This window comes from Drosophila navojoa, chromosome 2 (genome assembly GCF_054131105.1).
Source record: "Drosophila navojoa isolate 15081-1374.11 chromosome 2, UAZ_NAV_1.0, whole genome shotgun sequence".
NCBI lineage: Eukaryota > Metazoa > Arthropoda > Insecta > Diptera > Drosophilidae > Drosophila > Drosophila navojoa.
In genome coordinates, this window is record NC_142890.1 from 22166255 (window position 1) to 22187237 (window position 20983).

The window sequence follows — 20983 nt, forward strand, 5'->3', positions numbered from 1 at the left end:
AGAGGTGAAAACGAGAACGAGAACGAAAACGATAACGATAACGAGAACATGAACGCCACGAACGCTGAGTGGTGAGAGATGTGCTGAAGTATTAGGCTTAACGACTGGACTATAAAGAGATGCCAAAGACGTCGGGTGGGTTCTCGAAACGATAACATTTTACCTGGTTACCACAAGATAGAAACAGAGAGGGGGGAGAGAGAGAACTACATTTTGGTTACCAACGCCGTTTGGGTACTGAGAGAGGACATCCAAGCTTAGATCTCCTTCTCGTTTGCCGCGCGCAAGCGGCTCAGGGCAGCACGGGATGTGGAGGCCTCGGCTGCCACTCCAGTTGTGGTTGGTGTGCCTGCCATGGAAGTCAACTGCAAGTTGCGCGTAATGCGCCCTGATGGTGGCAAGACATGAGCAGAATCTGATGCATTAGTCCAGGTGCGAGCCTTCACGAACTGCTCGAAAGCAGCCAAGCTCTTTGCCTTTGAGTGCGATATGGCTGATGCGGATGTAGATGGAAATGCTGATTCTGATGCGGATGCTGGTGCGGATGGGGATGACGGTGACGAAGCGTCGGCGTGGAAAGCTAACGTACCTTGCTGCAATTCACCTAAACGCGAGTGAGGTACACACGAGTCAAACGTGAATAAAGGCATATATATATATGTATACGTAATTTCATAATATCAAAGAAATTCAAAGGGATCGCGAGCCTAGCGAGCAGAACCAACGCTGAAAACCTGCAACAACTGGGCGTGGGTAGAAAGAGCTGCCAATGGCAGCGACCAACTTACTTCTGTCGATGTTGCGCTGCAGATGGGCGGCCACGCGATGACGCGCATCGTTGAACTCCAGGTGCAAGCCGAGTCGCAGTAGCGATGGGTTCTTCTCCACCAAGTTGGTGATCTCCATTTCAATCTTGTTGCCAAGCACTGCAGATCGCTGTGTCGAGCAAAGGAGCGGAGTTAGTTCTCATTCAATTCAACTGGAAATTCCACTGAGCTATCACCACTTACCTGATTGGAGGCCCTGAACTCCTCGATGGTGTGACATTTGAGCAGAGCTTGCACTAGTCTGACAATCACGGGCGGACTGATAAAGTTGGTCTCCACATTTAATACTCTCAGGGTTTTGCTTTTCTCGATCGCTTCGGCGAGCAGGAGAGCTGTCTTATCGGTCAGTCCGACGTTTGTCAGCGATAGAACTTCCAAATGTTCATTCTGAGGCAGTGCTGCAAAGAGCTGTTCGAACTTCTCATCCGATATATTCTAGAGACAAAGAGATTGCTCGTTAGCTGATGCACATGTTTGAAATCGTGAATAGTCACCTTAATGTTATTCAAGTTCAGGTCAATTAGCTTGTTGTCGTCATCCTTGACGCGCTTGATTGACTCATCCACATCTGTGCTGTTGGGCGGATCCATGGGGTACAACTTCTGCTGTGTGGACTTTGTGATGCCATCCCAGCCCAAGCCAACCGGCTGGCCCTTGTTCAGTAGCGAGGCGTGGTACTGATCCTGGTTCATCATCGAGTGGAAGCCAAGAATGGCAGCCAGATCGATAATTTCCTCCTGCGTGGCATCACTGAGAGCATGCTCGTACTCCTCGCCCATGTCGATGGCGATCTGTTCCTCCGCCTCAATGTCACGCGCATCCCTTGGCGGTGGCACCCACTTCTTGCCGCGCACCTTGCCCTGCACATACGGCTCAAACTCCGGCTGATCGGGCGTCTCGATGGCCTGCTTGTTGATATGCTCGATGAGCTGCTTGCGATTCAGCGGCCCGGTAGCAGCCTTGGTACACTCGTAGCTGCAGCGCTGATCTGGTGGCAGGAAGTTGTCCTGAAAGGTCAAGGATTAGTCAAGCTGCAGATATGTGAAAATGAATTCAAGTGCATGCTTACATCGGGATCAACCTCTTTGGCCAGTATGGTTATCTCCTCGGGCGACAGTTGCGCCAACAGACTCTCCACATCCACATCATCGTATTCGCTCAAGTCCTTGCCGTACAGCTTGGCCGGCGTAGTGAGCGTGGTTGTCTTTGTGGTGGACGAAGTCTGCAAATGATGAAATTGATATGAAATTAATGCATTCATTTATAGCACTCTATAGTTAATATGCATTTCACACATTCTTGAGCAGCTTTAGGGTAGCCGGCGGCTGTGGTGCACGCCGCTTGATCTTGGGCACGGGTCGCAGCTTGATCTTCTGAAACTCAGCCACTGGCTCAGTGCTCTCCATGGCGGGCTCAGCGTGTATTATGACACTTTTCGCAAATCAATAAACGGCGAGCCACGCAAATAAAAATAAATAAAACTTAAAATAAAACACAATGCAAATCCAATTATGCAGGTATAAACCGAGCAGCACTGACGCAGACGCTTAATGTGGTTGGATGTGTCCGGGACTGGGGCTCAGCAGCGACTGGCGCGCACAAAGCACAAGACACCAAATTAAGGTGCAACACGGGCCGCGACAGCAGCAAGACACAACAAGAGTCGCAACAGCCGTGCAACATTTGCTTGACGCGCGGTTTGAGCCAAGAGCAGCAATCGCAACTGCCAGTCAGCCACTCAGTTAGCCAGCTAGTCAGCCAGTCAGCCAGTCTTCGAGTCAGTGAGTCAGTGAGACTCGCTCCAAGTTGGCGTAATCGACAGTCGGTGGCAATGTAAATTAGGCGCATACATTTAAAGCTGCAGCGGGACTGGCGGGGGCAGCCAAGTGTGGCACGTTGTCTGCACTTAAATGACTTCCACTCTAAAACGATGCGCCGAGCATGAAATCGAAGCTGAACAAAAGCCCCTGGCTCAGCTCTGGCCAAGGCTGAGGGGCCATAAATAAGAGCAAAAGTAACCAAAGTAAAGCAGCCCCCAGCGATTGATTTGTTGTGGGAAAGTATTGCGCAGGTTTTTCTCTTTGTCTGAGATTTATTGCCAGCGCTGGCATTAATGTGGCAATTGGAAATTAAAATAAAACACCAAGCATGGCCCAATGAGCAAGGCAAAAGCACAAAGCTGTCGTTGGGCAGCTAACTTGGCCAAGAGCTGCTGACATAGGGACACGAAGTCAGTTAACTAAAAGACACGCGGCCAGAGGGCCAGCAATTTACATAAAATAATTGTACAGCACGCTGAGTGGGCTCAAAGTTCTAGCAAAGCGTGACCCAAACAAACAAACCAACAAACCAACTGAACTGAACCGAGCCGAACCGAACCCAAGTGAACCCGCCAGGCAGCCAGCCAACGGACAAAAGCCAAATCTAAAGACACTGCCAAAACTGGTTTCAGAGGGCAGCAGCAGACCAACTGACGAGTGCGCCAGGAAGCGAGACTAACCACATAAACCACTTTTCGTACTTTGCTGCAACTTCAGTGCGCCATTTAAGTGAAACCGGTTTCGCTCTAAAGAAAACAAGTAAGAGTGCTCTAGCCAAGGAGTCCACAATCAAGAGATACTCTGCACACAGAGACTCATATATATGATGTACCCAGCGAAATGACCATGGCCTGATCTTGCTGTGAATTTTGCATTTTACAGTAACTGACGAAAGTCCATTTTATTTTATATTTATTTATTTAATTAGTCGATAATTCAATATTATTTTGATATCAAACTTAATTCATTCTGTTTTAAATATCGATATAAATAAAAGAAAACTAAATGAGAAACAAACAGGAAATACAATATGCTTAGCTAACAGCTTTCTCGATCTATGAAACATGTCTAAAGTTACTTTAATCCATTAATTTTTAGTGCTAAACAATATAAACTAGTTTTACATATGATATATGAGAGACAACATCTCAAACTGTTTTTATTCTTTCATTTTTATGGCCTATAAAAACACACTTGATGAGCTAAAGGAAATTCGTAATTTAAATAAACAATTTATGTTCTCTGATTGTGTTACATTTGATCCCGCTTCAGTTTAATAGGCATGCCCTCTCTTGTAAATTTCTAATTAATACAGGGTATAATAGTAACAACAACTCCACATAACTAGTTGTTGCTCTTCAGCTCCAACTCCACCGCCACCTCCTCTTGGGGCTAGCAAAATGTGCTCGCAAATGGCCATGTTCAAATGTAAGTAAATGTGTCCAAGTTTGGCCAAAAGCTCTGCAGATGCTGCGTCCAGATACAGAGATACGAAGTACAGCTAAATGCTGTCGATTGACCCACTTTAAAGTGAGTGGCATGCATTGAAGCAGCAACAGGGCACAGATAGCAGTCGACGAGATATTATGTCAGGCAGCCTCTAACGGCAAACGGGCAAACGGCCCACGGAGAACGGAGAACGGAGAACCAAAGCTCACAGCATGTTGACATTTCAATTGAGGGCAGACTTAGATTAATTGAAATAAACAGTTTTATTTCGAGGCTGCCAGCCACATCAATGACGCAGCGAATGCCACGAGAGCTGTGAATGCTTTTCAATTGTGGCGCCTCAGCTGCGCCTAATGCCTAACGCTTTAAACAAGTCGTACAGTCAGTCAGGTAAGTATTGTGGCCACCGCAATCGTATCTAACACCACGTTTCACGCAGAGCTACGAATTCTCATTAAAAATGAAAATAATTGCAAAAATAATTGAGTTTATGGCACTCCCGAGACTCAGGCACTCAGATAGGAGGCGCTGCTAATAATTTACATTGGAAAAACAGGCAGAGCCATTTGCAGTGGAAGCGTGAAAAACAAAGACCAAGACAAAGCGACAAAGTTCATTTTTTTTTATGCAAATTTTCCAGGACAAGGAAATATTAGATATTATATTTATATTTTTATATAACAATTTGCTTAGTTGGCTCAATGAATATTAAATTTAATTTATAAACTTGTAAGCATGAGACTTCGGTTATATATTTATAGATATTTTTATATGTAATTATGAATATGTTTTCATCAAACTTGTAAACATAAGACTTTGGTTTTATATTTGTATACATTTTTTATATGTAATTATGTATATGTTTTAATCAATAAATATTTATAGAACTTTTTACAATATATATTAGTTTTTTATTTATTTAAATTTTTTTTATGATATATAACGATAAAAAAGAAAAAAAAAAAAAAATTAATATTTAAGGAAGACGAAAATATCCTCTCAATACCCAGTATTTGGCTTAGGTAGAACTTTGAGTACAGATTTTCGGCTTAACCTTACAACCGGCAGACCCTATAAAATTTCTTTTATGTATATATTTTTGCAAAAATTGAGGGTTCGGCCATAAAGGTGTACACAAAGTTCGGGCTAAGCCAAGCACAGTTAACCATATTGAGAGGCTAGCCACATTTCAGCACTTGATAGCTGAAGGCGGCACTATCTATAGCGGAACGGCAGCCCGTTGTAGTGGGGCATGCAGACGCACCCACCATGCAAATGCACCGTAAACAACATAAGCAAGGTGGCGTAACGAGATATGTACATATATACATATATGTATATGTATATGTTTTGTATCTGACAGATACGATGGAGCGCACAGTTGTCAACATGCTAGGCGGCCAATTCGCGAGTTGAGTTACGTATTTAGCGGATCGCTTTTAGCATAGCTCATGAATTGCAACGGGCCTTGAAACGGGAGCAGGCATTGAGACATGTTTAACCAGCTGCAGCTGCCACAGTCCACGAGCAAACAGTTTACAGTCCGCAATCCACCAAATGTGCGAATAACAACAAAAATCGAAACATGTCTAATGCTGTTTTCGGTGATTTGCAGATTTGCGAATGCGGTTGAATGTGGTGGTGCGAGTGGTGGCCAGTGACTGGCAAGTGGGTCAAGGTGCTTAGCTGATTTAATTAAGCGGCACCGGCCTGGCTTGGGACTCGTTGTCGAGATCACGTTTTTCGAGCGGAAAATCCGCAACAAACAAACAAAAAAACATCATGAAATGCAAAATATTCATATTGCTCGGCCTTTCCGCTTCGGGCTGCAGGTGAAAAGTTGGCCGGGTCGCAATCGCCGCTAATGACTAATGGCTGGAAGTGTGTGTGCACGCCCAAACATGGCCAAGTAGGAAGTGAGCCGTGCCGTGCCGGGCCGTTGAGGATGCGCGCCAGATGCTGCGCGAATACCAGGAAATTGTACGTACTTGAGCGGAATCACGTTAGAAAATACCAAAAATCTTAATTATCGCGCGCGACGCGCTCTTCACTCAGGGGTTTTATGGCCGGAAAGCATTTCTGCAAATTAGCATAGGAAATTGCTGGGGTAGCAGCAGCAGCATGTGTCTGTGGAAATGGTTTTTCATGGCTAAGATTAAGATTTGAATAGGCTGCATGCCAGCGACATGGTTTCACCTCAATGACACACGCGGGACTTAACGTAAGCTGTTGCTTTATTTCTCTTCTCAGTATATGCAATCTTTGACTGTTTGTCGCTGCCAGAGACTGTTGACAAATGCAGCTTGGCTGCTGGCTGAGCAACATTTTAGTGGTTTCCAGCAAGCATTTGGTATCTGCTTGTGGTCCCTAGAGCTCCAGCTCCAGCCATTGTGACCGCAAATCACATATTCAGTGAACAGCAATATGCTCTTATAGCTTGGCAATATTTCATGCAATTTGCATGCCAGCGATAAGCCCAGAGGGCGGGCTCTATTGCTGCAGCTGACAGCAGATGGCAGACAGCAGCCACCGCAACTCCCAGGGCAAAGAAATAGCCGAGAGAAACTATATAGAACTTGGCCCTGGCACTGGCTGGAAAGTTGAGACCACATTGGTCATTCTAAAGCACTGTGGAGTGTCGAGTGTCGAGTGCTGAAAACTGAGAGCCCGATAGTTCCGTTTCAGTGCACTCGCATCGGATGGTTTGCCGCCTGATTGGGCACGCACAGGCAGCGCTGCTGAGATCTTGGCTAACAGCAAAGGCCACTTGGCATTAGCATCGCCAACGCCATTGCCATTGCCATTGGCATTGCCGCTGCAACAAAGTGGCAAATTAACAACGGCCAAAAACAGCTAACGACATTACGGACACTTGTGCCCAAGTCGAGAGAGTGGGCCAAAACTTTCCTCGACTGCGGTTCGATTTGTGACAAAAACATTTACACAGCTGTTGACCAAGCTAAAACAAAAGCGAAACGTTCAAGAAATTACACTCTGGCATAATGAAGATTTAATGCTCTTATAAAAAATAAATCAAGTGGGATTTTTATATGAAGAATTTTTAGACTATAGTAGGAAAACATACATAAATTTGTTTTAGTAAACGCTGAGTCATGCAATCAAATTGTGATATCAGAAGTATGACTAACCAAATCTCTTAATTTAAAAGGCCTAGCAAGAAGAAGTAATTATCTAATGGCTTTAGTGATGAAGACTTGCAGAAAGAGTTTCTTAGTCTTACAGTCGTTATACCACACAATAAAGGGTATACGAAAAGAAAGAGTGAAATGTGTGTCTGACTCCATTTATGGCTATATATATGGAGCCAAGTGCGTTGACTGCTTTTTCCTGCTTCGATGATATGGAGTTTAGCTCAAAATGAGAAACGTGCGGCGCATTTCATTTGTCGTGCCGCCAGATCATCAATAAAATGTCAAATAAGCAACAGCTTAGCCAGCAGAGGCGACAACAAATACGCAAATAGGGAAATGTGGGCGGCACAAAGGTGGGGGCGTGCTGCTGCTGCTGCTGCTGCTTCTACTGTCGGCTTCATGAAGTGCGCAAAATTTATGTAGTTTGCATTTTGCCATTGAGTTTGAAGTCTGCAACTTTTGTCACGTCGCAGCATTCACGAAAAAATGTGCTCAAATTTGTGAGAGCGAAATGCCAGGGAATAACAAATTTGTCGAACAATAAGATAAATAGCGCAGCACTTATTTAAAACAAAGAAAAAGCCTAATAGCCGCTGGGAACGGCTGCGAAAGTGAAAGCTAATTCAGACAAAAGGTTTTTGTTTTACTACTTTGATGTTTTTCATTTTCGTGGGCTTTCAAATGCAATGCAAATGAAAATTGATGTCTATACGAGTATGCAAATGGCAAACTGAGACCCGTTGGGCTGACGCATCGATGCGGTCTTTGGCCTGTCCATAATTAAGCGGCTTGTTTATACTACATCGAATAGTTTACACATTGGGGAAATGCGAACAACGTGTCATTACGCGCATGCAAACGCCTCGCACAGCCAGCGGCCGGCCAATGAACTCGGCCTATTTGTCGCCGCTTAGTGGTTAGAACCACTCGCAGCCAGGTTGACATTTGAAATTTGAAATGCAGCAGCAGCTAGTTGCAATTAGAGTGGTTTCTGCTGCCAGTTGCGGGCAATTATGCAAATGCCCAGCCTCTGTCGCTGTCCTCGAATTTGGTAATACACTCTGCGTGTGTTTGTTTGTGTGTGTGCGTGGCAAGCAACCGCAGTTGCAGCTGCAGATGAGAGCCAACATTGCCAACAAGACGGCGACGACGACGACGACGATGTTGTAATCGAGTCTGATTTGTGCACACAAATGGAAACTAAAACGCGGCGCTTGCATGCGATGCGATTAGAAACGCGCGCAGCATAAATCGCGTGCATTGACATGGGCGGGGGCGTGGCAGTTGCAACACCAGTGCTTAATAAGTCACTCTGGCAATCAGCAGAAACAAGTGCGGCCAAAGAATTCAGAGGCAGATGGCATTTGAATAGCTTTGAAATGAAAACCCTTTGAGACGAGTTTCAGCTCTCGAAATGTTCTCAAGAGCAAAAGTTAATTACCAACTTTGCTTTGCTGAGCAATAAAAATTGCCTTACATTTGTGAAATATCTGAATAATATCACGAATTGAAGGCGACTTTAGCTGACAGCTGGCTCTACTCACTTAAATGTCACATTTATTGAATCGCCATAGTTTAAATAAATTAGCGAGAATTGCATATTTCAACTATTCACGATTCTAAATCAATCAAAGACACGTAAATTTATGATTTGCACAGCTTTGATAATTGAATTGCTAGGCATGTAATCATAGCGCTGAAGTCACCTTGCCAATATTTTTAAATATTAATTTTATAAGATTACAACTTATCTGCGTTCTGGAACTCAGATTGATCTCGCACACTTTTTTATTTTCAGCTGAAACTTACCTGAAACGAAAGGAAGAAGACAAAAGAAACTTTAAGTTAAACGAATTATAATAAAATTTATAATATATATATATATGTATATGTCTATGTGTGTTGGTGCATACATGTATTGGTAACGAGCATAACTTTTGACAGGCGACGCAGCTGAAAACTTTCCCATGCTTCCCCAGAGCCTGAGCGCACAGTGCAGGAGTTGTGCAGATAATTACACGAAAGCCATACGCAAATTATGTAAAAAGATTAAATTTGTAAGATAAATTGGAGCAGATCCCAAACCAAACCAAAGAGCAGACCGGAAAATGCAATCCAGCCAGGCAGACAGCCAGACAGCCCGACACTTGGCTGGGAATAAAAAATGCCGCTTTATGTGGCAGATTTCATCGCTGCGAGATAAAAATGGTTGCGGTAATAAATGAGAATTATGCAAAGTTTGAGCGAATGATGAAGTAAGTAATGCCCATCCAAACCAAATACGGTTAACGGAGCGTGTTATAAGACGCAGCCGAAATCGGCTCAGCGGCTTCCAGATGAGTAAGTGGAAATTTATGAAAATAAGCATAAAGCCAGAGCTACATTTACAAGTAATAAGAAATAAGAAAGAAAAGGAAAGAAAAACAAAAACCCCCCCTCACAAAAAAAAAAAAAAAAAAGAATGCTCGACAAGCTGCTTTTTATGGAATTTCCACTGCAGCCAACTCCCTGAAGTTTCATGGCCCAAAACAATGTGGAGGAAGAGAAAACACTTTAGGCTTTTGTCTGGGCTGCGCAGAGATGTTTCCCTCTGCCTCTTGTCAATGTTGTTAACAGCCAAATTTAAGTGGCTAACAACTTGTACAACTTTCGGCTGACAGTTTCGGGGCAACAGGCAAAAGAAAATGCCGAAACACTTTAATCGTCCCAACGGTTTTCCACATTTTCATTTAAATCGAAAATATTATGTACAAGGTGCGGACTGGACTTGAAATTCGATTAGCATCTAGATACGCACTAATGCTGGCTTAGTCTGTTTTATCAATGATGATTTCATTGCCGGCTTATATCTAATAGACGGGGCAAACAACTTTCAGGTTTTACGATTTGCGTTTAAGTTAGATATTGATACGGGTTCTAATTTCTGTACAAATAAGACCAAATATTTGAAAGGCTTAAAACTCGTATATCGATTAACCTAGTTGTGGATGTCTTTACTCGTTTTATATTTGAGTAATTATACCCTGAACCCATTGAAAATGGGAAATCAGGGTATAATGGTTTTGTTAAAAGTATGTAACAGGCAGAAGGAGGCGTGGCAGACCCCACAAAGTATATATATTCTTGATCAGGACGACAAGCTGAGTCGATTTGGCCCTGTCCGTCTGTCCGTCCGTCCGTATGTATGAACGCGTCGATTTCAGAAGATATAAGAGCTAGAGACTTCAACTTTTTTTTTAAATGTCCGTATATATCACGCGCAGATCGAGTTTATCACCAAAAAACGATAACTCATTCCGATATTTTTTTATCGATAAAAAACCTTATCGACGATCACTTAAATAATTATATCTCCTACATCTTTCAAGCTAGAGTCTCCAAATTTAAAATGTATATTAAGATGAATTTTATACAATTTCGGTTTTTGTTAAAATTTACCCCCCACACCTAAATCCACCCCCTCACCCTCATCTTTGTAAAAGTCGTATATCAAATACTAGAGACTTGAGCTTCGGTATACACATACATTTTAACATTATAATTACGTTCTGAAAGTTTCATTACGATCGTACGTCTAGAAATTAAATTATTCAACAAATAAATTTTCATTATATTGCCAACACTGCAGCGCAACCCAAGCGCAATCGCCTGTATATGTGAGTGTGTGTATGCGTGTGTTTGTTTGTATGCGTGTGTGTGTGCGTGTATTTGTATGTATGCGTGTGTGTGTGTGTGCGTGTGTGTTTGCTAATTATTTTTGAAATATCAGTTGCTTGTAGGGTTCAGGGGATCTCGTAGTCGAGCAGTCTCGACTAGAGCTTTCTTACTTGTTTATATTATATTTATGATTTTTTTTCGGAATGTATGCATTTAGAGCTATATATTATTTTATTTATAGCCTGAATCGATACAGGGTAAAAACCACTAACAGGCATTTTTGTTTTATTGACTGAACTCTGCCCCAGTTCACAAATAAATATAGTCTATGATATTATTGAACTCTAATTTAATTGGAAATTTTTAATAATAAAGAAAAAAGATTATAAAATTTTACAAGTCAACGGGGGAGCTGGTTTGGCAGTTAATTAACGTCACTAAACAAGTATAGCTTATTTAAATATAATCTATATATTTCAAACCATCTATTATTTCAACTAGATATTATTAGCTATGCTTGCTGCACACGCAAACCTATTTCGATCTACAAAATAGTATTTTGTTGACCTAATTTAATGTCTATACAAATACATAACATATCTGCTAATGCTATTCGATATGTACTCGTTCTATCTTCGTATGGATGGAACACATATAATCCGGCGTGTCTGCTCATCATTTCAATCTGTGGAACACTAGAACGCACTCAATGGGTAAACTAGTTCTGTTTCTCTGTTGTTTGCTATTCGACAATTTTTCGTGTGCACGACGTCAATTAAATGCCGGAAATGGCCAATTTCAATGTTGGCCGACTGTCGTTCTTTTTTGTGTTTTTCTTTTTGCCCCTATTTCGAGGGGCTTTTCATGTTTTGCTTTGATGGCCGTCAAATGGTTAAATAAAATACAAAGACGATTAATTACTTAGCTCACAAAAGACATTTAATGCGCTTTGTCGCCTCAGTGTGGGCGTCCAAGTGCGCAAAGGGCTTAATTGTGGGGCAAGAAAGCGCAGCTTAATCATAAACCCATTAGATGAGAGAGAGAGGTCTAAGCAAAGTAATTAGTAGCAATAAAAAAAAACTTAACGAAAAATGGTAATGGGTAATTTTTTAATTTGTTGGGAAAGGTGGATAATCAACATAAAGTCTTTACTCATGGCGATTATCTTTGTACATATTCGAGAGCTATAAAAGACTGAGTGAGTGACTGGGCGATGGGTTAATCAATAGTCATATTTATACATAGGTTTTATCTGAAACTGGGTAAACTGTTTACGTCAACGTCATAAATGTGCGGTGATTAATGCCCAAGTCTGATAAGCACAGTGCATGGAACAATAAACAGCTGTTAATTGTCTTATATAAAAATGCAAATTTGATAATTTTAATTACAAAGTTTGCGAAATTTTATATGAAATCTATAATAAGGTTGCCTCACCGCCAGACAAACAGAAAAAGAAAGCAGCTTTGTGGTGATATAATAACACGATATATTTTATAGCCGGCGTTGGGAATCCATAATGAAGACCATCAATATAGGGTTAGATGACGTCGACCTGTAGCGAACCCTGCGAGCGAGTGTAGCAACAACGAACATTTGGGAGAACGCCTGAGTGAATGCCCAGAGCGCAAACTCCAGAGCTCAAATATGAGAGAGCGGGCCGCAAATGAGGGAGAGGGCGACAGAGAGGGTGAGTCTGTGCGAGAGCACGCACTGACGTAATCGTTATCGCTGGTCACCTCGCTCACACACCGCCTTCAATTGAGCACTGAGCACGGAGCGCTGAGTGAGCGGGGTAAAAGGGAATGCCTTAATTTTGTTGTTGTCGAGTAATAATTGAAATGAAATCATTCAAGGAAAACGGCAATTATCAATGAAAGATTCACTTGAGCTGGCTATTGTCATATAGCTTCCACCAACCACAACAATAATAATACTACTAACCTCCATTGCGTTTTTTTCCTACTTGTTTTTATGTGTTTCTTACAGCTGTCAAGGTCTCGTTGCCGCACAATTTCTAGTAAATATCGTTTTTATTGCACTTTTTTAGTCGTCACACGCACCACGGTTAACTTGTGTTTGTTACTTTTTGTTTCTGATGTGTTTGGGCGTGACACACACAAAACGAATCGAAATCCGCTGTGGCCTACAAAATATTTGTTTGTTGTTTTTTTTTTTTTTTTCGTTCTCTGACAAACCCCGAGTTCCGTACAAGTAGAGAACACGCAGAGCTACTGAGCGATATAGTTAACAATATGCAGCCAGCGCAATTGTTTATTGCAAACACGTTACGAACAGCGCGAAACGGCAGGCGGCGACGACGAAGTTTGAGAGAAAAGTAACAAACAAGGTGTAACAAACCAGGTTTAATTTAACTACTGAGCATCGATGTCACATATCGAAGATAATAATCGAGAAATTTGAGTTATGGAGTTGCCAGACTATTGCCTTGAGGCAGCACTTTGATGGTGCTGCTAACTTGTTTGGCTGGACTGAGCGCAGTTTGGAAGCCATTGTGGCCTGATGCGCGCCAAAGTTTAGGGTGCACTGGAAATTTAAATGGCTGTAAAAACACTATTTGGCTGACGCATCGAAAACGATTCTAGCAACTGCAAGGCTTTTAAAAATGCTTTTACTTTCATGAAGAGCTATTTTGATGACCACTTAACGAACGCTCATAAAATTATATAATAGATCTCGCCCACACACCCATCTACAACCCCCTTTCGCTGGCAGACAAGTTGGGAGCATAAATCAAAAAGTTTGTGTCGCAATTTTTCACATCAAATTAATCTTTATCTACAATGTTTTGTATGTACTTTTTTTTTGTTGTTGTGAACGTTTTCGCATTGCGTCTAATTAATTAGGGTAAGATGTTGGGCCGAGGCAAAATAAGGGCCAAAGCGAAATGCCAAAAGTCGTCTGGCATTTTCATTGCATACTCCTCGGCGGAGGCAAATAGAAGATGTCATAAAAATGCCATTGTAAGTAGTTGAGCTGAAGTCTTTTGCATTGTTGTCATTGTTACCGTGGGCTTCTGTTATTATTGTCTGCTTGTTGTTGTTGTTGCTGTTGCTGTTTGCTATTATTGCAAGCAAATCGACAAAGACACGCAAAGGCGAGGCAGAGGCAGAGGCAGCGCCAAACTCATTTCACTTGCGTCGAAAAGATAAATGTGAAGCGCTTAAAAAAGCAATTACCGCATAAATTGCGCCTCGATGTTGCTGCTGCCTCAACTACTGCAAATAGGCAGCCAGGCAGCGGATGCGGCGCATAAAACTTGCTACAAAGGACTCTCACACTCTTGAGCGAGTGAGTGAGCGAAAAAAAAAGAGAGTAAATGAAAGCCAAACAAGAAGCAGGCACATGCGAGCACATCCTGGCTGTAAGACATTTCGCAAACAAATGCGCAAAACACGCGAAAACATGCAAAATGCATTGCATACCAAACAAGCTACCCACACCCCATCCAATCCGAGAGGAGACGAGACGAGACGAGACCAGGCCAGGCCCGGCGAGGCTCGGCCAGAGCCGGCTTAATTGTAAAATCAATAGTGGGAGTGATGGGCGCGTAAATCAAGTTAAAAGTCGCAGCAATCAAAGCACCCGCAGCGCAATAAAAACTCATTAAATGGCCGCCGGGAGCCTCTCAGCTATATATAGTATATATGGTATCTGGCAATCGGGTGTGCCAGGTGCGCGACCAGAGTTTCAATTGGATTTAAGCAAATTGTGTGGGACACATCGATTTCTCATTAGATTGGACGCGAGAGGCCCAGGACTTGGCCCAGCCTGTCCCAGCCTGTCCCAGCCTGTCCTGGCCTGGCCTGATGATATTTTACACGGCTGTTCAAATCACTTAAACAAAAATTTAATTGACTTGACGACGGCTGTGCACGTAACTGTCAAAGGGAAACGGAGCGCACAACACGAAACGGAAGCGAGGCCGATGAGGACGACGACGACGACGCGTCGCGACGCATCGGCGAAGGGACGAGCTAGCGCCGGCTAGAGTCGCAGTGTCGGCGCCAGCTGCCAGTCTGCGTGGCCTACTGCCAATTTGTAGCCGTGTGGAGCGGAAATTTCTTCAACTTCCTGATTTAAATAATAGCAAACTGCCAGCCAGGCATGCCCACTCATGCCCACTCCCACCCAGGCTGCTGCCAAACTTGTCGCACCAACTGACGGCAGAGCCAACAACAACAACAGCAACATGGCCAAGTTGATTAGCATCAGCAGGCGCCGTGTGTTGCGCCATGCGTCAAAGTATCAGCTATAATTTTGTATTTTTTTTTTATATTTATATTTATTTTGATTTATTTTTTTTTTTTTTTGGCTACTCTGCGGCTAAGCTGAGCATCAATATTATGCGTGGGTGAATTTTAAATATTTGCATTATGATGTGACAACACAGCTGTGTCTATGTGCTGTGTGTGTGTGTGTGCTGTGTGTGTGGTGTTGGTGTTTGTGCTGTCAGCTTGAGCGTTAAGCAACAACATTTTCTGCACTTGCTACAACTTGGACAACAATTTCCGCATGCAAGCGCCATTGACACACTAACAAATGGCAAAGTTTCAAAAAGCCGACAAAAACGGCCGACGCACTGCAGTGCCGAACGGGCCGAGACGAATACGAAGCCGAAGCAACAGTAGCAGCAGCAACAGCAACAACAGCAGCAGCAACAGCAACAACAGCAACAGCAGCAGCAGCAGCAGCAACAGCGCCAGCAGGACTATAAGACAGGAGTTTAGTCCACGCACAAGCTGAGTCGCGTCGGCAACGTTGAGGCAGACGCAACGAGCGCTTCGCATTATTCGCAAATATTACGCATACGCCACAAGTGCCGCAGAAACGGATAAAGGCCAGTAAGGCGAGCTTGTTAGGCGAGATTCCATTGGCAATTTTTACGGTACGCAGTGAAACGCAGTCGAGCGCATAATTCGGCCGGGATAACGCTGATAACACGGCTGTCCATAAAAGTGCGTGCCAGCATTATTATAATATTTCGACCACAATTCCAACAACAACAACAGCAACGACAAGGCGAACGGGCTAACTGAGCCAACCATGAGGCGTTCACGTACAACGGTGCGTATGAATGAAAATGCGCGCCATGAATGAATGCGAGTTTCGAGTTGCGAGCTTCGAGCCGCGAGTCAAGTTGTAATGAGTTCCACTTGGATCTCATTTTTTTTTTGGTCGGCGCTTTGGGTTATGGCAGGAGTCGGCGGCTGCTGCCGCTGCTGGACGTCTGTCAGAGATTTATGTTTATGCCGCGAGTTTCGCATGTTGCCTTAATTATGTTTATATATATGTGTGTCTGTGCGTGTGTGTGTGTGGTGTGTGGAAAATTAAGTAAGCAACGCACGCAAATGTCTGTGTTTCTAGCAATGCAAATAAAACCAAACAAAAACAGAAAAAAGGCAACAAAAAAGTGAAATAGAAAGAGTGAACGAGTGTGGCAATAAATTGGCAGGATATGTCAAATTTGGGCTGTCAACGCTGCAGGATATTAAACGTGCCATTGACTCTTGGGGCTCACACAATTTTTGTTGGGCCACGCAACATTTAACTTTCATTTGCATGCGCCACAATTGATGGCCTCAACTCAACTTTGGCTGGCCAAAAAATAATTTGTTAATAGAGTCGCAACAACTTTTGCTTGCCAAATACCAAATACCAATCGCTCACATTCAAAGCGGCTCAGCTGCGTGTGTTGCTTTTCACTTTTGACCCTTTTTTCATGTGCCCAACATATGTGTGCGTGCGTGTGTGCGTGTGAGTGTATATTATTGCCGTTAAGGCCAGGGCTTTGACATCTAATTTATGAACGTTTTTAGCAGCCCAGACACGGACGGAGTCAGCCTGTTCTTATGACACGCTCTATTTGCTTTTGGCCTTTATATACTTGCCTCGCCTTTCCCTGCTTCTTCTTTTTTCCCCCACAAATGTGTGTGTAATGTTTATTTATTTTTATTCATTTTTTGTTAAATAAACCGTCGGACTTTCGGCCCTAATTCGCAGGCCATCAGCTGCACACTCTGGAGTCCTTGAGCATTCCTTTCGCCATTGCAGCTTGAGCGAAAGTTGAGGTCTTGTAAAATATGTTGCCGAAAAACTTTTTTAATGAGTTTCCATAATCTCGAGTGCGCTTTATTTTAATGCGCCGAACCTTTTACACTTGCTTCTAATGATGTCTGACCCCGCCTGGCCCAGCCTGGCCCGAGGCCTTTTGTTCTTGTCAGCGGCAACTGCAGCAAGCGCGATAAGCGTTTAATTGAAAGCTGCTCAGCCGAGCGCCTGATTGAATTTCACTATATAGAAAAGTGCAAACTAGGAGCTGGCATAGCTGGGCGGCGGTGGCCGCACCACAGTGGCCACAGTAAACGCATGGCTGATAGCTGATATCCATATGGAGGGATCGGAGGGAGTGGCCCATGTGCCTTTTGCTTGCTCGTCCGTTTAGCGTATACGCCCAAATGCATTTCAAAGGATTCGTGGCTGTTTTTGTTTTCCTCTCTCTCTCCCTCTCCTCCATTCTCCCTCTCTCTCTCTCTCACTCCCCCTCTTTAATATGAATGCAGCGCTGCGATTTTCACAGCGCTCTTCAGCACAGCCCGTTTAACCTAGGCCCCTGACCCTTGGACCCTCTCAGCTTGCCCTATGATAGTTTCGCATTGCACTTGGGGAATCCAAAAGAGCGTTTAATTACAAAAGCGGAAGCACTGCACTCGTCGTTTAATTGATTTGTAATTAAACACAGCTTTATCAAAGGCCAAAGCTATTAATTTCATTTGCAATTTAATTTTAGACTCTCACTTTTAGTTCATTCGAATAGTTGAATAGAAACATAATCTCATTTGCAAGAAATTATAAATAATTTAATGAATGAATTGAGCACGTTTTAAAAATTGAATTTCAATAATCGAAAGATATATATATTTTATTTATCTAACACAAATAATGAATTTAATAAAAAAAAAAGATTAAAAAAATACAAGATTTTTATACTGTGGTAGACAAAAAACGTTTAGTAAAATTATTTATTATCATTATAAAAGATATTGATTACATAGAGCCGAATAATTATGGAAATTATTGAAAAGTTATATCTCTTCAACGAATATTCCGATTTGAATTAAAAAAGTTTTTCTATACAACAAATTTAATCAGTTCAGCTGATAAACCCTTTTTAGGCTTGTTTATTGTTTTTATTTAGTGAGCAAATTTTTTAGTTTCTATTTATTTTATTTATATAAACAATAAAATTGTATGTTACTAATATCACGATCGCATTCAATTAAAATTTATTAATTTTTTTGCATGTGAGTGCTTGCTCCCGATTGCAACTGTCTGCAGCATTCAATTAAAATAATAATTTTAAACAGTTTATTGTTCACACATGAATCGATTTTTGTGAATTTCATTAAAAAATGTCTTGTATGTCAAAGACAAAGAATATTCCATTGAATCATATTAAAACGGAAAATACAAAATTAATACATTCTGCTGCGTTTCACTCCCACGTTCGCTTGTGTGAGCAATTTCATTAAAAAATAGTCAGCAATTGCTTTTGAGATGAATGCAATTTTTTCGCTCAAAGTCCTGTTACCGCAATTTGTATGTGTATTAAATTTCGTATTTGTATACACATTTTGCTTATGCTTTCCATTTGTCCCGATGCATTTGCATGTGTGTGCTTTCTTGCTCATTGTTGGCGCATCAACAATGCTGCAGCCAAGCGCTGCCACTTCCTGCTGCCATCTCAGCCGCCTCCTCAGCTCCCTCTCCCTCTGCCCCCTCTGCCTGCCACTCCCATTCAGTTGGCTGAGGCTGGGGAAGCTTTTTACTGCCAAGCTGGCGCGCATTGAGCAACATATTGAGCAACATGCAGGCAGGCAGCTGAAATGCGACTATAAATGCGGCTTCAGCTGGCAACATGGAACGCAATTATGCAACATGTGTGCGCGGCTGCATGCCAGAAATCTTTGCTATGCCATGCTGATGATTCTTTCTTGCCAGCTGTCTTGTCCGCTCGCGTGTTAAATGTAAATTCCCCCACGGCATACTCTGACAGTTGACGGGGCGTATACGTACTATAATGTTCTGAATGCAGTCGCCGTGGGAGTGGGTAACTGTTCAGGCTCCTGGGCAGAGGCAGGTTTACATAAATCTATGTGTGTGTGCGTGTGTGTGTGCTTTAAGCTATGAAAGATTTTATTTTACAGACGGACAAGCATTGTGCAGTCTCTAGTGTATGAGATTGTGACTTACATACACAGACTCACTAATATCTCAGCATTTTCCATATCTTGACTTACAGCTGTTGCCCTGGGCACGGGCGTCATGCACGGCAATGAGGCAATGAGACGACGGCCAGGTCCACACCCAACACCAACACCAACCACAGCCACAACCGCAGCCCGGCAACGCAACCAAGCACTGAGGGCAGATGCAATCTGAAGAGTTCGCTACTTGGCCGAGTGCCGCCGCCGACAACTCTCTGACTGCACAGAGGCCAAACAGCCGCTAGACGCAGCCAAGGAGCCCAGCTAGCTCAGTAGCTCAACGGAGGACGCGGGAGCAGTGACTGCTACTGCTAAAAACCACAGAGAGCGAGTGCTCGGGGTGCCCGCCATGTTGCGAGATATCTTTCTATATTTAGTTCTAATCGTTTTATTTTGCTTTATATTCATGGCGCAGTTAATCGTCAACGTTTACGCATTCCAGCGCCAGCCAACGCCCGCCCAGAGGGCCGAGCGCAATGAGATTATATTTGTCTAGGGTTTCTTCCTTAGGGCCAAAAGTCATGGCATTGCCAGTTGCTAGCATTTAATGAGCGCAACTCTAACGGCAAAAAAAAAAAAAAAAAAAAAAAAACCAGAAAGAAAAACAAGCAGCAGAAAAAAACTTAAAGCTAAAAATCAAAGAAAACTCATTTGCCAGCCTGTTGGCTGCTGTCTGCTCTCAGCTCACTGTTCTCTGTTCCCTGTTCCCTGTTCCTCGTTCTCTATTCTCTGTTCGCGTGTGTCTGCGGCCCGCTCCCCACTGAGTCGGGGATAATACCCCGGCACAAGCTGATTAACTGGGTTGCGCGCTAATTAGTAACGGTAGTCCTGGGAGCGCTGTCACGAATGCACAATACACTCCAGCACAATGAGACTTTATGACACAATAAGTCGGAGTGGAGCTGCGCTAGAAGTGAGCATCGTGCGCGCAAAGTTCAGGCTGCATTGAAGCCAGAGCAAACAAGAAAAACAACAACAAAAACAACAACAACAAATGCAATGCTAGAATGAAATATGTATTCACATTGCACTTTGCATTCCGTTCAGTTAAGTTCAGTTGGGTTTTTAAAGAATATCGAATTATGCAATAATTATTAAACCATTTTCGTTGCCTACTTTTTGGGGCGCGCCTCAGCCAACTACAGCGTCTATGGGGCGTCACTGAGTGCTTTGGGGCGTGGCGAATAGCTTTAGTTCGTATTGATTTCCAGCTCACACACACACTGGCGGTCCTTCAGCGTTTTTTAGTGCTTTAGGCTTGTTATTTCTCGTTGTTTTTGTTTCGCTTTTCTGATTTTGTTTTTTTTTTGTTTTTTTTTTGGCCCACAGTTTATTGTTTTCTTTTGGCCGCTTGAGCCGTGCTGCTCATACCGCCTTGAGCACTTGAGAGCCATATACACACTTGACCCCATTCGCAGAGAGACATTACAATAGGGCTGCCCAGTGGGCGTTTGTGGAGGGCCTTGGTATGCTCGAGGCTTGCCGAAGGGTTTCACTTTAAAAACTTTCAAAATGTTGCCAAATTTTTCTAATAATTTCCAGTGTGTGTGTGTGTGTGTGTGCGTGGGTGTGCCTAATTGATAGCCGTCTGTTTGACCAAATGGAAATTAAAGTTTCATCTTCTAGCCAAGGAATTTATATTTTAATATGAGCATAGGCAAAGTTTTCAGAAACTTTTCAATTAAATGAAATTACTCTTCCAGATTGTTACCCAAGTCCCGTTCAACAATTTACTCTTCACTCAAACTGAATTTATTTCTGAAGAAGCTCAAAAGGTTTTCATTTGATCC

The 20983-nt window shown here is 42.9% G+C and overlaps 2 protein-coding genes across 17 annotated transcripts in view; one reads left to right on the forward strand and one right to left on the reverse strand.

Moving 5' to 3' along the window:
* tmod (tropomodulin) overlaps positions 1–20983 on the reverse strand; it is a 53960-nt gene that overhangs the window by 5172 nt on the left and 27805 nt on the right. For 7 of the 16 annotated variants that reach the window (XM_089265533.1, XM_089265534.1, XM_089265532.1 and 4 more), the window contains 5 exons: positions 1897–2049; positions 1322–1834; positions 1011–1262; positions 789–936; positions 222–604 (listed from right to left, as the gene is read on the reverse strand). In XM_089265533.1, the coding sequence (XP_089121659.1) occupies positions 258–604; positions 789–936; positions 1011–1262; positions 1322–1834; positions 1897–2049 (1413 nt within the window). In that variant the 3' untranslated portion in view covers positions 222–257. Of the gene's footprint in view, positions 1–221; positions 605–788; positions 937–1010; positions 1263–1321; positions 1835–1896; positions 2050–2122; positions 2410–12849; positions 13305–20983 lie in introns of those variants that run through there. The other 9 variants (XM_018109205.3, XM_018109279.3, XM_089265536.1 and 6 more) reach the window with 4 other exon arrangements.
* On the forward strand, positions 15204–19758 carry LOC108657025 (uncharacterized). The gene is made up of 2 exons (XM_018109475.3): positions 15204–15993; positions 19229–19758. Exon 2 carries the CDS (start codon positions 19543–19545, stop codon positions 19687–19689), a length of 147 nt encoding a protein of 48 aa, XP_017964964.1. The 5' UTR covers positions 15204–15993; positions 19229–19542; the 3' UTR covers positions 19690–19758.

What these genes read in the sequence shown, in the direction of transcription:
- LOC108657025 (XM_018109475.3), top strand. Translation starts at nt 19,543, where the DNA reads ATGTTGCGAGATATCTTTCTATATTTAGTTCTAATCGTTTTATTTTGC.